Below are 15,348 nucleotides of genomic sequence, written 5' to 3'. Positions count from 1 at the left end.
TGACTGTGCCACTTCCACACATGGAATCATTATGTTGAAAACTTTTAGATGAGTAGCCTTGTTGGTCTGCAGTTGAACGTCAGGACTTTAGTCCAGCGGCTCCTTAGAAACCAATAAGATTTTCATAGTGTAAGCTTTTGAGAGTCAGAGCTGAAGTAGAGAGCTATTCTAAGGTGCCACTAGACTCAGATTATGTTGAAAGCATTTCTGCATGCAAGTCACTTCTGTCCATTAATAGAAAGTAGAAATGGTTTCTAGTCTTACAACATCTGAATCTACCCTAATACCCCTCTTTAGCCCTGGTACAAAGATGGTGAAATTCAAGAAAGGAGACAGTGTGGGTATCCGATTGGCTGGTGGAAATGATGTTGGAATATTTGTTGCTGGGATTCAGGAAGGTACCTCAGCAGAACAGGAAGGCCTACAGGAAGGAGATCAGATTCTTAAGGTAAATGAACAGAAGTCCATTTCTGTGACTGCAGAAGTATTTTTAATACGATTTGAAAGAGAAATTGCTTTATTTTAATATATATGTCTAGGATAGTTCTTTTAAGAATCTGCATTAGGAAATGTGATTGGAGAGGAGCCAAGGCTTCTCTCAGCAGCACTTACTTGCCATGCCTTCCCATTAGGACATTAAGATCCCTATCACTTTGGTTGTGAGCTTTTTCAGTGATTATCACCCCCGTCTTCCTTCGGAAAAGCTTTATAATGCTGTGTACTTAAGAAGGCTTTTTATGGCTGAGACTGAATATAGTAGATGGAATGTTGTTGGCTGTTGGTGCTTGTATCTGGTTGGTATTATTTCATTCTTGCATTTGTTCTATTTGTATGATCCCATGCATTTCTGTCTTTTACCAATGTGTCTTATGGTATACTTTGCTGCAAGGAAAAATGTGTGTGCATGGTAGCGGGGAACGGGCATTTTAACAAATAAATGGCTTCTACGAACAGGAAGAGTTCATGGAACCTGTAGTGTTTTTTTTTTTAATCTACTTTCCCCATCAGCCTCTGCTGTTGCAGGGAGGGGGGAGGGCACTTTCCAGAACCCTCTACTATGTACCATGTAGGGCTGCAGTACGAAGGGGGAAGCAGCCAAGATCTTTCTTACTGTTGTGAGAGTGGAACTTTTGTGTGTGTGGAGCGGGGGGGGGGGGGGGTCGGTCGGTCTGCAAACATGTTCCATTCATGGGAGCCTTGCATACAACCTGTTTTTAGAGCCTTGAGATTTGTCATGCAGATCAAATATTAATTATCAGCTGGGATAATTTAACAGTCCAGTGGAATTGAGAAACCAGGGAAAAAATGAGTCTTGCCAGCTGTTCGTTGTGATTACCACCAATGTTTATGAAGCCTTAAAGTATAGGAGAGTCCTCCCAAATTAGGATATCCTTCCTAGAAATTAGGAAGGTTTCTGGAGAGCTGATTAATTTCTAGTCTAATTCTGTGTTACATATAATTAGCTTTAAAAGCCATTTACTAGAGCTTTTTTATTCTTAAATATTTTTAAAATCTGTTCCTAAGCATTTTTTTCCATTGTGATATCCTCTAGGTTAGCTGGCCTCATGTTGGATTTTTCATAAATTCTAGTGAGTTTTAACCCCATTCCTGTTTTCTGCTCTCCAGAGTTAAGGAGGTTAGCATTGCTCAGAACTGAAACAAACAAGGAAATTAGATCACTGGCACTTGAATGCGAGACCTTGCTTTTAGGAAAAGTGTTGCAGCCAAACTTGATGTTTCTCAGCCTTCAATAATTTGTAAAGTGCTATCTTAAAATCGGTATTCTGTATAAAGGCTCCCTTTACTTTTTCTTTTTGACATCTTTATTAGAGGAATTCTCTCTAAAAGTTGTGTTGATTTTTTTTGCATCAGGTAAACAGTCAAGATTTCAGAGGCATTGTTCGAGAGGATGCTGTTTTGTACCTGTTGGAAATTCCCAAAGGCGACACAGTGACCATTCTGGCTCAAAGCAAATATGATGGTAGGCACTTGGCATACAGCAAATTGTGCACATGAGACAAAAGTAAAATTGATTGCATGTGTCCTCTGAATTTAAGCAGAACTCAGGTTGGCTTTCGACTATAGTTAACTATAAGGAAAAGGATGAAATGGGTTGTTGGCTCGCTTATCTGCATACTGCCAGCTTTAGTGATTCCTCCTTCTCTTCCCTGCTGTTCTCAGTATGTGGCTTTTATGAAAGATTAGGATTTAGGAAGGGGTGTGCACCCCAAAAATATTCGAGTTTCCTGCTTCGGGTTTACGCAAAGCAGGAAAAAAAATTCAGGAATACCCAAAACCCGAAGCGGCAAGCTGTTTCAGATTCGGGTATTTGAATCATTTCGGTATGCTTTGTAAAGCTTCGGAGCACACCAAAGTGATTTGGGGGTGAGGCTTTCTCCCAACACTTCCACCCACTCCCACCCCCTCACCCCCACCTCACTTACCTGACCGGGCGGGGAAGGCCAGAGCCGCTGCTGCGCCACTGCCTCCTTGGCCTTCACGGCCAGCTGGGTGGGAGGGAAGGCCGGAGCTGTCCAAGCCACAGCCGCACTGCCGCCTCAGCAGCTAGCTGGGAAGGCCAGAGCCGCCTCCTCCACTGCTGCGTGGCCCCACAGGACGGTGGGGAGGGCCGGAGCCGCCACCACGCCGCCTTCTCTGGGCCTGCAGCGGCTCGCCAGAGCTGCCTTCTCCGGCCCTTCCTGCCTCAAATGGCAACAGCGGCCATTTTGAGGGGCAGGAAGGGCCTTCTCCATTTCCTCCGACACCGTGGCGGGGGGGATCCCCCGGCTGACAGCTAAAGTTTAAAGGGACCTGCTGCTTGCAAGAGGCAGGGAAAGGGCTCTTTAAACTCGTGACCTGAAGCTTCCCGAAGGAACCCGAATGCTTTGGAAAACTTTGATTCGGGATTTCCAAATCGGGGCCAGCATGCTGGCTCTAATTCAGGAATCCCGAATCTTTATAGATTGGGTCCAATTCGGGTATTTTACTCGAATTAGAAACCCGAAGCACACACCCCTAAAAAAAGTTGTTTTTATTCCTTACTCTAGAAATGAATGCCTGTGGGCAAGTTCCATTAGGTCCAGTTTTGTATCATCTATGCAGTTTTCTAGTTACCCATGGCATTTTGTACCACCAGTTCCCCACCCCTTTCTTTTCAGCAGCCCTAGGAGTGAGTGAGATAATTGTGAGCCCCTCTGACTGTCTTAAACCTTGTTGGTAGATCTACTCATGTAGACAGATTTAAATAGGTGTGGTCTCTTTTCCGTCCTTTCAGTTTATAGAGACATAATGGCCTGTGGCAGAGGGGATTCTTTCTTCATAAGGACTCATTTTGAATGTGAGAAGGAAACTCCACAGAGTTTAGCATTCACCAGAGGGGAAGTCTTCAGAGTAGTTGATACTCTATATGATGGAAAACTGGGTCACTGGCTGGCTGTGAGAATTGAAAGTGAATTGGAAAAAGGCCTGATTCCAAATAAAAGCAGGTATGTTAATCTCCTGTACATTTAAAATGTCTTCAATTGCTCTCCCTATCCAGTTTCCAGCATTCCATCCAGCTCTTCATATGATCAAGAAAAGAACCCAGGATGTGGGCAGGCAGGAAGAAGGCATTCTTCTTCTTCAGTAGGGCCAAGAAATAGAGTTCTCACCAATCTGTGGCAACACTGAGCTGTATCTCTTTGGTGCCATATGAATGAGTGGTGTTGTTTATTCCTGTAGGAAAAAGGGAAAGCCTGTCTTTTGTATTCTTTTAGAACAAAAAAAGAGCCTGTCTTACCTGTGATAGTGGATGGCTTGGCCTCCCCCAGTAGGTATTCATGATAAGGGTGTAATAGGTCGCTGTTCACCACACTACAATTGTTTAAGATTCTTTCTGTTCTACACACAAATGGGTATTTTACTAGTCACTTATAAAGTCCTTTTTAACAGGGATAACACTTTTCAGTCTTCAGTTTCAACCACCCTTAAGATTTTTGACTTGGCCCAAACATATCTGCAATTGCCTAGCCTAGAAAAGAATTAAATAAACGTGAGATTTACTCTCTTTTTATTGTTTAAATGAACAATCTTCTACATCTGAAGCTCATCTGTATTGTGATTATTCATACTTGTTTTCTTTTCTGAATCCCCAAAAATACTTCTCCCAGGATATATTAGGATGGGGAACAAAAATAGAAAGGTTGACTCTCATCAAGGATTGTAGATTAGTATTTCTGACATGTTACATTTCTTTTTTGACCTCTAAATTTATACACTGTTTTGATTTTTGCAAATGGATAAAATGCTGCCTCTCTCAGGGCTGAACAGATGGCCAGTGTTCAAAATGCACAGAGAGATGGCTCCAGTGATAGGGCAGACTTCTGGCGAATGCGTGGTCAACGGTCTGGAATGAAAAAGAATCTGAAGAAGAGCCGGGAAGATTTGACAGCAATTGCATCAGTTAGCACTAAATTTCCAGCTTATGAACGAGTTATGCTCCGGGAAGGTAAGTGGGTGGCAGCATTTAAGAATTGTTAACTGATTTTCTTCATTCGTAAAAGATGGCAACTGCTGTTTTTTCTGGCAATATGTTTAAGACTAGCCAGTCAGCTTTAGCTCAAGGCTAAAAGCAAGACCATAACTGTCTTCAGTTAAGACCATATTTTGACCTGTCTAAAAATATGTCAGTTGTGCATCTGAATCTGTTCAGAAGTCTAAAAAGAATTGTTAACCAGTGTCACTGCAAATACATATGATATACATACAGCAACCCCAGTTATGTCATGGTCTGCTAAATGGTCTGTGGAATACTGAGTAGCATTCATTTGCTCACTGTGGAAACACACATCAGAATCTTATTCTTTGTATATATTTCCACAGTTGATAAGAAGAGCCAAAAAAGTTATTTATGTGCTTGAGACATTGCAATTGTAGTAAATGGTAAGTAGTAATATAGGCTTGGTTTGTGTGTGAAGCTGCCCTCAGTGGGGCTGATTAACTCATCTCTATATTTTAATAGTAGAGAAGACAGTCACCAAGCCAGTAATGAAACCAGATCTCCTAGAGACAAGGGAAGAGTTCCTAGTTGGGGACTCCTCAGGAAAAATATGAAAAGAAGTCCTCCCCTGCCTCAAATTGACCTAATGACAACTTACTGGATCCAGGAGATACGGTCCATAAAGACCAGTTAATTCAAATGTATTTTCGGGGAAACAACCTTTTAACTTGTTAAAACTAAATTATGATAATGCTCAGTTTATGTGAATAGAGAGCCAGTGTGATGTAGTGATTAGAGTGATGGACTAGGATCTGGGAGACTCACGTTTGAATCCCCACTCTGCCATGGAAGCTTGCTGGGTGACTCAACTAAACCTACCTCACAGGGTTGCTGTGAAGATAAAGTGGAGGAGAAGAGAATGATGTAAGACTCTTTGGGTCCCCATTGATGGGAGATGAGGGGTATAAATAAATTAATAAAAATTTAAAAATTGTGAATTTGCCTGCAGTCACAAGTAAGCAACATGAGCTGGCAGTCTTGTTTTAACTTTTACATCTTTTTATATAAACTTTAGCCAGGGTATGATTTTAGAAATATTGCATTTCAACTGATGAATAGGCATGCTGTTCAGTAACTTTGCAGAAAACCTATGTACACTGCCATAATGAAAGAAAAAGAGCAGGCTATAAAAAAGAAAGCATAAGATAAAACAGATTAGCATAGTCCACACTGCAGTTCGTTTTTCTTAAGCGTAAGACTTTCCTTAAGGGAGTACTTCAGATATATTTTTTTCAAGATCTGAGAGATGCTTCACAGTTGGACTGCAATCAGAAACAGGAATTTATTTATTTTATTACATTTATATTCTGTTTTCCCTGCAGAGCAGACTCAGAGTAGATCACATCAAGAGTATAAAAACAATTGCAGCTAATAAGACCCAGTGACATTCACATTACACAATCCCTCTACAACCAAGAACCTGTGGGGTAGATGGCGAACTGTTAGATGTTATACAGATGGGGAGGAGAATGCCCCCATCCTGGCAGGAGGCCAGTTGAAGAGGGGGGGTCCTCTTCAGATGGCGGAACAACTGTGTCTTACAGGCCTGGTGAAAAGATAGTAGATCTTGCTGGGGCCATTTTTCCACAAAAAGGGAGTTCCACCAGGTCGGTAGATCTTTTAAACTGAAAAAGCCCTGGTCCCGGTCGAGGCAAGATGAACCTAGTTGGGGCCAGGATCTGCCAGCCCAGACAGCAGTTGAACTACTGAAATGTAAACCTAATAATTTTATAGTACTTATAACACTTTGGTAAAGTTTTGCTTTATTTGGAGTGATAATTTTATACAGCAGTTCCTATTTTAAATAATGTTATCAACTACTGCTACTGGCAAGTCCCATTGGGAACTTTTAAATATAATTTTGAAAAGTTTTTTTTCTTTGAGACAAAACTGTGTGCATGTAGGTCATTTATATTTCAGAAATACTCAATCTTGAATATAGAACCTAATGCTTTTTAATAATTTTGCATGTGTTATATGTAATTTCTACTTGCAGCTGGTTTTAAGAGGCCTGTGGTGGTGTTTGGTCCCATTGCAGATGTAGCAATGGAGAAGTTGTGCAACGACTTACCTGAACTATATCAAATTGCCAGTAAGTCTATTTGTTGCTCTTTTCTTAACAGAATTCCTCCATATTTGATGGTCCATTTTAAAAAGTCATTAAACAGATTACAAAATGTATTACTTTTGCAGAAACAGAACCTAAAGATGCAGGCTCAGAGAAGTCCACTGGTGTAGTGCGCTTGAACACTGTGAGGCAAATTATTGAGCTGGTAAATATCTTTTGGTCTGTTTGCTTTCCATCATAATAAAAGCAAAGAAGTAGATATTGACAGTGCTGATCAGGGCTCCCCCCTTTTCCTCCTTAATGTGCATATTTCCTTCCTTCTAACAGGAAAAACACGCTTTGTTGGATGTGACTCCTAAAGCTGTGGATCTGTTAAACTACACCCAGTGGTTCCCCATTGTCATTTTCTTCAACCCAGACAGCAGACAAGGTGTGAAAATCATGAGGCAAAGGCTAATTCCCACATCCAATAAAAGCTCACGGAAGCTTTATGACCAGGCAAATAAACTAAAGAAGACTTGTTCGTATCTTTTTACAGGTAGGTGCAAATAGATAGCATGTCTTCTTTTCTGTGACAGTGTTTGTTTATTTGTAAGTTTGAATTGGCACTGAGAAAGTGATGGCCTCTGGCTAATAAAGACTACCTTCTGTGTTGTGACAGTGCTTAGCTATAAAGCAGCATTTAAAAGGAAGCCCTTAAAGTAATTATGATACCATTTTACTGAACAATTGACATAATTTGTTGTCCTGCAAATCCTATTGAAGTCGCTGAGGTCGAGGTAAGGGCGCAGTGTTCTGAATCTGTGTTTCAACCATAAATGTGACATGAGCTAGCCCCTTTGTCTCCTAAGAGACCATTCTCTGAAGTTTAGTACAATTGGGTTTCGCCCACCACATTCAATTACCAAAAAGGCAATATAATAACTACTGTGAGAAAAAAATTATTCCATCTTTCCAGCAGGTAACATACAGCCAAGTTTTTCAAATATGTTGAAAGAATGCAATAAAGATCCAGTCTCATTGTAGGATGGACAACCTTGGATGGTAAATTAGATAACTAAGAATATACATTCTGAATATGAATACATTTAGTAACAGAATATGCTGCCTTGTGAAGGCTACATATTTCTCACCCTTTCCTAGAAAATCTGGGTCAGCCATTCTGAATGCAAGATTATAGTGCCATATGCACAACACTGTTCTGAACTATATAAGTGCATCTTGGAAATCCTCGTTGAAACAAAAGAATTTAATACAAATACCTCTAGCTTAGCATGATTTTTGTCATGTTTAAGCACAATCCAATCAGTGGAAATTATACTTCTAATTTAATTTTAATTAGGTATCTTATCCTATGATGACTAGTGCAACTATATGACCTGTGGGAGGGCTCTAACGTTATGAACGAAACTATGTAACTTCCTTGACTAGTTGAAAAAGCCTTTTAAAATTATGTAGTGAGCCTCTGGCTGTATGGAACTATTATTTGGCACAGGTCCCTAATTACATATTTTTAAAATCTCGGCAGCAACCATCAGTCTAAATTCAGCCAATGACAGCTGGTATGGCAGCCTTAAAGATACTATTCAGCATCAACAGGGTGAAGCAGTGTGGGTTTCAGAAGGAAAGGTAAGTTGTCTGACATTTTTGTTTTATGCATGCCATAATATATATGCTATTGAAAACCTAACATGTGCCCAGACTTCCTGTAAGGAGGCGTTACATGCATACAAAGCAATTTGCTCTATATGAACAAAAAATGCCCCCCCCCCCCCCGAACATTATAAGCTCCTTAGTGGTGTTCAACAATTGTTTTAGATAATTGGTTGAAAAACTTGGCTGAAATATTTGTAGCATGTATGAAAAGACAAAGATCTCTTTATAGTGTGTGCATGTTGTTATTGGTAATGAAGTTGAGAGACATATAAATGCTTTTTATGTGCTTGCCATTACTTACACTGGAACCTTTTTGCATGATCTGATTTTTATAATGCTTAGTTGTTTTTTTTCTTGTTGCAATGCATAGTAATTTGACACTACCTTTTTGCAGCTGGAAGGAATGGATGATGACATTGAAGATCGCATGTCATACTTAACTGCTATGGGTGCTGATTATCTGAGTTGTGACAGCAGACTGATCAGTGACATGGAAGACACAGATGGTGAAGGTGGCGCATACACCGACAATGAGCTTGATGAGCCACTCAATGAACCAAGAGTCTCTTCCATTAGTAGGTCTTCAGAACCTGTGCAGCATGAGGAGGTGAGAGGGCTGGAATTAAAATTGGGTTCCTTTCTTCTAAGCACATTGTTCAACATTGACATAAATGGTAATGGCTCGGGGGGGTGGGGGTGGAACCTAATGTAGTGCCACTTTACATTGCAGTATACTTGTACGCCAGGTAACATCTGAAAAGTTATGGTTTAGCATGGTGGTATTGCTTTAAAGAGTAGCAGATTGCTTTCAAATTAATTTGTTATAAAATGATCCTTGTGGATAGACGTTGCACAAGTCAAATGCTGCAACTGTTGTCTATGGGGAGAACCAGTTATGGCTTCTACTTGTAGTCTTTTGGACTATTGTTTTAGAATTGTGTGTAGCATAGATTTACAGTTAGGAACAGCTCTTCAAAAAGTTGTTTCAGAAACATGGCAGATGTGTGAACCTTACACACACAGTTGCCTCAAAATAATCCTAGTCCCAGGCAGTTGTTGAGATTCAGAAGTCATGAAGGAGCAGCCTACCAGAGATAAATGAATTGCAGACCAGTCCTGTCTGTCAATCATTGTCTAAATTGCAATAAATAAATAAAATCATTCTTGATAGTGATTCTTTTGCTAGAAGCAGCAAAATTTTGTTATGTCTCATGTATATGGGTGTATGTTTAATGGGCTACTATGTATTGTAGACTTTAAGAAAAACCAGTCCTGAACCAAGAGCTCAAATGAGAAAAGCTGGTAGCAGGGAAGTTCTAAGAGATCCCAGCCCTCCTCCAACATTCAAGCCCGAACCACCTAAGGTAATTTTGAGAGAAAATACATAAAAGAATTCTCATTCTGTCTTTATCTGATGTCTTTCAGTATTCACTGCTTTGATCTCAGTTCTAAAGTTTCCTACTGCAGCAAGGAAGAAATTCAGCTGTGCTTTATTCTTCTATTTTTCCTTTGCACAAAATATAATTGATCAGTTTAGAAAATTCTTATTTATGTCACTTTCTATGATAAGACAAAATCTTGCATGATTTTAATAGTCTCCTGTGGGTTACCTCACATTATAGTGTAGGCATTGTAGGTGCCAGCAGCTGTATAACGACTTTTTGATTGGTTGTTTCAGTATCAAAACTGCTACTAGTATATTAACACACAACTCCATTTCCTTGACATTCACAGGGTAAATTGCAAAACAAAGATGATCCATATGATATCCCTAAGAATCATGAAGCCAGAACAAACAGCCCTAATACTGCAAGCAGTGACACTTCAGCTAAAGCAGCTCCTCCCCCTATAGCCTTCAAGCCTGCCTTTGGGCGTCCTATATTGAAACCCTCTCAGCCTGCAGTTCCACCAACTGAAGTGGAGGAGAGAGCAGAGGATGATGAAGTGCAACAAGAGAATACACCAAAGTCTGTGCTGGGGAAGGTTAAAATATTTGAGAAAATGGATCACAAGGCAAGGCTTCAAAGAATGCAGGAGCTGCAAGAAGCACAAAATGCCAGGGTATGAAGAGAAACTGCTGTATATTCATTTAGACAGAATAAGAAAATTGGTTGTTGTGGGTTTTCTGGGCTGTATTGCCGTGGTCTTGGCATTGTAGTTCCTGACGTTTTGCCAGCAGCTGTGGCTGGCATCTTCACAGTGTCACAGTGTGGAAAAGATGTTGGTAGGTCATTTATATCTACTCAGGAGGGGTGGGGTTGAGCTGAGTCATCCTGTAAGAGTTTCCCAGGGTGTGGAATGCTAATGGCGGGAGGCTTCACTGTATCCTGAGGAGGTTCTTTTGCATATGGATTGGTGCTTGATGTGCTAATCTTCTCTGCAGGGCTATTGTCGGGTATAGAGTGTTTTGTTAGCCTGGTGTTTTTCAGAACTGGAAACCATGCTCTGTTCATTCTTAAGGTTTCTTCTTTCCTGTTGAAGTTTTGCTTATGCTTGTGAATTTCAATGGCTTCCCTGTGCAGTCTGACAAAGTAGTTGGAAGTGTTGTCCAGGATTTTGGTGTCCTGGAATAAGATACTGTGCCCTGTGCCCCTCCTGAGTAGATATAAATGACCTGCCAACATCTTTTCCACACTGTGACACTGAGAGATCTCTGTCTTTTGGTGCCACACCTCTGAAGATGCCAGCCACAGCTGCTGGCGAAACATCAGGAACTACAATGCCAAGACCATGTCAATACAGCCCGGAAAACCCACAACAACCATCGTTCTCTGGCCGTGAAAGCCTTCGACAATACATCAATAAGAAAATTGTTTCCATAATTAAAATTGAACAAAATCCAGTAAAAACAACTCTTGGGTTATTCAGGCAGAATCCAAACATTCCATTCTTTTTATCATTTCCCTCCAAAAGGTCTAACTTTGAAGAGTTCTCCATTGCTATTAACAGCACAGAATAGCTTTGTTCTCTGCTACTTTATATAATTTTTAAAACAATGTGACTTTCTGTAAAATACAGAAACAGAGCATGTTAGTAGAGGTGGAATCGATTGCACTGAACAGTGTTAAGTTAATCTTCTACTTATAAGTTAAGGAGAAACTTTTAAAGGATCTGGTAATGTATTGTCTTTTTCCAGGTGGAAATAGCCCAAAGACACCCAGACATTTATGCTGTCCCGATCAAAACACAGAAGCCAGAGCAGAACAGAGTACAGACTTCAAGGTAAGGAACTAGCTTGGAGATGTTCTTGTCAATTTTTTTAAAAAGGTGTTATGCTTGTAGTGTCTTCAGCTTGTTTACAAAATTAAGAGTATGGTAGGATCTGTCATGCTTTCCAGAAATTACTTCTTGAATAAGAGAGCAAATAAGATTCTAGTAAACTGCAGCATCCTATGAAATCTCACTTCTTTTCTTTGTAAAGTTCGTGAACTGGTTCATTTGGTTCATGAGAACGTCACTTCTGGGTCAGCAGAGGGTCCCTTCTGGGCCAGCAGAAGGCCTGCAGGAAGTCCATCCCCATTTGCCTAGGAAGCTGATTGATCGGTGCCAGGCTGTCTACAGTGACGAACCAAATGAACCAGCCTAAAGTTCGTGGCGGTTCGTCAGAAATGGGCTCTGACAAACTGCTGGTTCACGAGCCACGAACCAGTTCAGTTCGTCATGAACTTTGGTTTGTATTTTGGTCCATGCCCATCTCTAATTATAACTAATTTTAATGAACATATTGGATGGCAGCACCACTAAAGAAAAGAGAGTATGAATTAGAAGAAGAAAAAGGAAATTAATTGTTGTTCAACATAAACCTACATGAAAGCTATAAAGGAAGGTTATAATAATAATAATAAATGTTTATTGCTTTTCCGGCCGAAGCCATAAGCCATACAAACACCAACAAAATATGAACTGTACACTTGAACATACCCAATTCACATAGACATAACTCGTCATTATCACTTTAAACTATCTAAACTCATGAAAATCTTGTTTCTTTATCACCGTGGCTAAAAAGGAAGCCACTATAGCAGAAGGAAGGTTATATTCATGGCCACAAACAATTCAGAGAACATTTTCAGTGATCTATAGCTTTGGAATGCTGAAGAAAGTCTAGCTCTAAGTGAAAGCTGATCTGAAATGTTACTGCTGCCATTTTGTAAGTTCTACCCAAAGGGTATTCCCTGTGGCATTATTCCATACAGAAGTAGTATTGCTGGAAACTATTTGCCATGAGTGCCAACAGTGTCCTGCAAGCAGCTTGTCTCAGCAGATTTTGAAGTGTTGTTAAATGGTAACAAGTTTGTCAATTATAATACTTAATTTCAGGTTTTATTGTTGATGTGGTTGTACCTACAATACAACAAAAGTAAAAAAAAAATGTATAAACTATTCGGGGGGCAGGAGTGTGTAAAACTTTGTTGGATGTTCTGCCTCAGGCAGCAAAATGCCATCAGCTCTCTCAGCGAAATAAGATGTTGGTAAAATGAGTACCCAGTTTCCTGGGGGTAAAGTGTAGATGACCGGGGAAGGCAGTGGCAAACCACACTGTAAAAAGTCTGCCAAGAAAACGTTGTGATGTGATGTCCCCCCATGGGTCAGTAATGACTTGGTGCTTGCACAGGGGACTACCTTTACCTTTTACATGGATGCTGAACATGGTGGGGGGGGCTAGACTTCTACAGAAGAAGTTTTCATTCTCACGGGGAAACGTTTCTTGGCAGCACTTGCGTTCATGTAAATATTGCCCCCCCCCCAGTACTGTGTCAAAACTAACTTGGTTTATTTTGTTGTATTAATTCCAGACCTCCAGAGCCTCAGAAACCACCTGCTAGATCTTACCTAGATAAACAAGGAAGTTATGGCAGTGATGCAGAGGAGGAGGACTATCGAAAGCAGCTATCAGACCAGTCTAAACGTGGTTATTATGGACAGCCGGCTAGATACAGGGATACAGAATTATAGGCTTGTGACCATTGTTTTGTGAGACAATTGCCCAGCCAAAACAGAGCTCTGGATGGTTTCAAAAGGTGTGTCCTTGGGGTTGCTAATAAACAAACTGTACCTACACACTGGAATGGCAGAACTGAAGTTCATGTAAGTATGGGAGGGAAGGAATCATTGTTGCCTGAACACTGTTGCCTATTTTACAAAAGGACCAAAAAAATCTATTTTAAGAGTTTGTATTAATTTCTGGCATCTTGTATTTTTAACATTCTCTCTTCCTGATTAAAATTGCCTTTTTAACTATTGTGACACAGTGGAAACTTGATAAAATACCAGGCTTTAGTACGAGAAAAAGTGCCTTTTTTACGGTGTCTTCAGTTGTTCTGTGACATCTGATGCTTGTGCAAAGTCATGATGTTTCTGTTGCCTAACTTTTGTATATTTCATGACTACAATTTTCTCCATGGATGCTATTTTTCTACATTAAAAAAGATCTGTATATGATTTTCCATAAAGAACAACTTTAAATATGAAATGATTACTCTGTAGACTGGCCATTGCAAGGCTGGAAAGCACCAAGATTAAAAATGTTATGTAGAAATGCTATTTGTGTCTTAACTTTACATGTCATGACATAATAAAGGGATATATTCTACAAAATGTTGGCATTCTTCCTTTTATTTTAAAAACTAAATTTAATTGTGCTCTGATTATTAACAAGTTCTGTTATTTCTAAATCATCCATTTCAATGGAATGGAAATAATTAGGACTTTTTACCTACACTTCTGCTTTTGGTCAACTAGTATGTGTTTTCCCCCCTCCCCTTTTCCCCTTGCAACTCATAATCTCTCGAGAAGAATTGATTTGGAAGAGCTGCAGAAGAATGTCAAGATATTTAATATATCCCCGTCTCATTTAAGACCATATTGTAGTCTACATGAGGTTTTAATGCAGGAGAGATCAAAGTGGTGTAATAGACATTTGTCGCATGGTAATCTCGTGCTTTACTGGCAATTTATGTCCTCGTAGACCTGGATGTGAACTCTGTAGTGCCAAAGCTCCTGTATGAGAAAATGCTACCTTTTAAAAGACCTTCTGTTACAAATTTGGATGTTTCTTTGCCTAGTGTTGTGCCCTAAACGTTATCCTACAGGTTTCTTTTTTAAAACTCTAACCTTATTGGTGAAACTTTTGGTTGATACAAACAATAGTCATTACCTCATTAGACAGATTGTTACCAGGTTTGTTCACTGTATATGTATTACAGCATGAAGGACATGTTTTCCCAGGTAATAGATACACTAATTGTTGTTCATCCTCTTCCATTCTTGTGTATCCTTATCCTGGTACTTCTTGAAATCTACAGGCCAAGGACACCATTTTGTAAATGTACACTTTTTCTTTAGCAGAGGGTGGGGTAACGTGGCAAAACATAGGGGGATTAACTTTTTCACAGTAGCCTTGCTGGAACTGGGCCTAATAGTCTTGAGGATATCTGTTGTACGCTCATTTCTGAAATTAAATGGGTTTGGGTTTCGGATATCAACTGGAAAAAACATATGATACTTCTGAACTCATGAGTGGGAAGGCATCATAAAAATGTAACAAAATTACATCTATTTTCAGTATTTATAAACTATAGCAAACTACAGAAACTAAAAGTAGAGGCTATTTTGCTTCAGTTAACATTCTTTGGAGTCCAGACTTGCATTACAGCTACTGCATAGTTTATGCTGCTGACATGACATAGCACATGAGCCCCTGTCCCTAAGTTGTAGCATTATTCACCACATGAATCTAATTGATTTCAATGGGCTTAGCCTTGAGTAATTCTCCTTAGGATTTCACTGTAAGTTATCTCAATGCTTTATGTTTTTGTGGCTTCTGCTGACAGGGTCATCATGAGTCTTGCAGCATGACAGCAGAGAGTCTCACAGTCTTGTGTTATGTGCAGGATGGCTGTCTTTAGCTTAATCCTCATGGGTAACTTATGGCTGCTCTGGAACTTAGTCCCCCTTCCTTTTAACCAGCAGAAAAGCTGGTTGGATCCAGGTTTAAAGAAGTTTGTGCAGGAAGAGAAATTTTACAATAAAACCAGAGTGAAAAGCACAGTTGATATATGCATCCTTTTCTACTGCTGCTTAGAAC

At 39.9% G+C, this 15,348-nt stretch overlaps 1 protein-coding gene across 3 annotated transcripts in view; it reads left to right on the top strand.

Annotated features, from left to right (window-relative positions):
* Positions 1 to 13,853, top strand: part of TJP2 (tight junction protein 2) — an 88,821-nt gene extending 74,968 nt beyond the window's left edge. For all 3 annotated transcript variants that reach the window (XM_054986441.1, XM_054986440.1, XM_054986442.1), the window contains 13 exons: positions 298 to 448; positions 1,873 to 1,981; positions 3,275 to 3,485; positions 4,299 to 4,486; positions 6,534 to 6,629; positions 6,731 to 6,810; positions 6,933 to 7,143; positions 8,134 to 8,234; positions 8,656 to 8,868; positions 9,515 to 9,625; positions 9,996 to 10,322; positions 11,398 to 11,483; positions 13,058 to 13,853. In XM_054986441.1, coding sequence (XP_054842416.1) covers positions 298 to 448; positions 1,873 to 1,981; positions 3,275 to 3,485; positions 4,299 to 4,486; positions 6,534 to 6,629; positions 6,731 to 6,810; positions 6,933 to 7,143; positions 8,134 to 8,234; positions 8,656 to 8,868; positions 9,515 to 9,625; positions 9,996 to 10,322; positions 11,398 to 11,483; positions 13,058 to 13,217 — 2,044 coding nt within the window. In that variant the 3' untranslated portion in view covers positions 13,218 to 13,853. The remainder of the gene's footprint in view (positions 1 to 297; positions 449 to 1,872; positions 1,982 to 3,274; positions 3,486 to 4,298; positions 4,487 to 6,533; positions 6,630 to 6,730; positions 6,811 to 6,932; positions 7,144 to 8,133; positions 8,235 to 8,655; positions 8,869 to 9,514; positions 9,626 to 9,995; positions 10,323 to 11,397; positions 11,484 to 13,057) is intronic.
* Positions 13,854 to 15,348: the final 1,495 nt, after the last annotated feature.

Source organism: Eublepharis macularius, chromosome 8 (genome assembly GCF_028583425.1).
Source record: "Eublepharis macularius isolate TG4126 chromosome 8, MPM_Emac_v1.0, whole genome shotgun sequence".
NCBI classification, from domain to species: Eukaryota; Metazoa; Chordata; class Lepidosauria; order Squamata; family Eublepharidae; genus Eublepharis; species Eublepharis macularius.
Note: the sequence above shows the minus strand (reverse complement) of the source record. Positions and strands in the feature narration are given on the sequence as shown.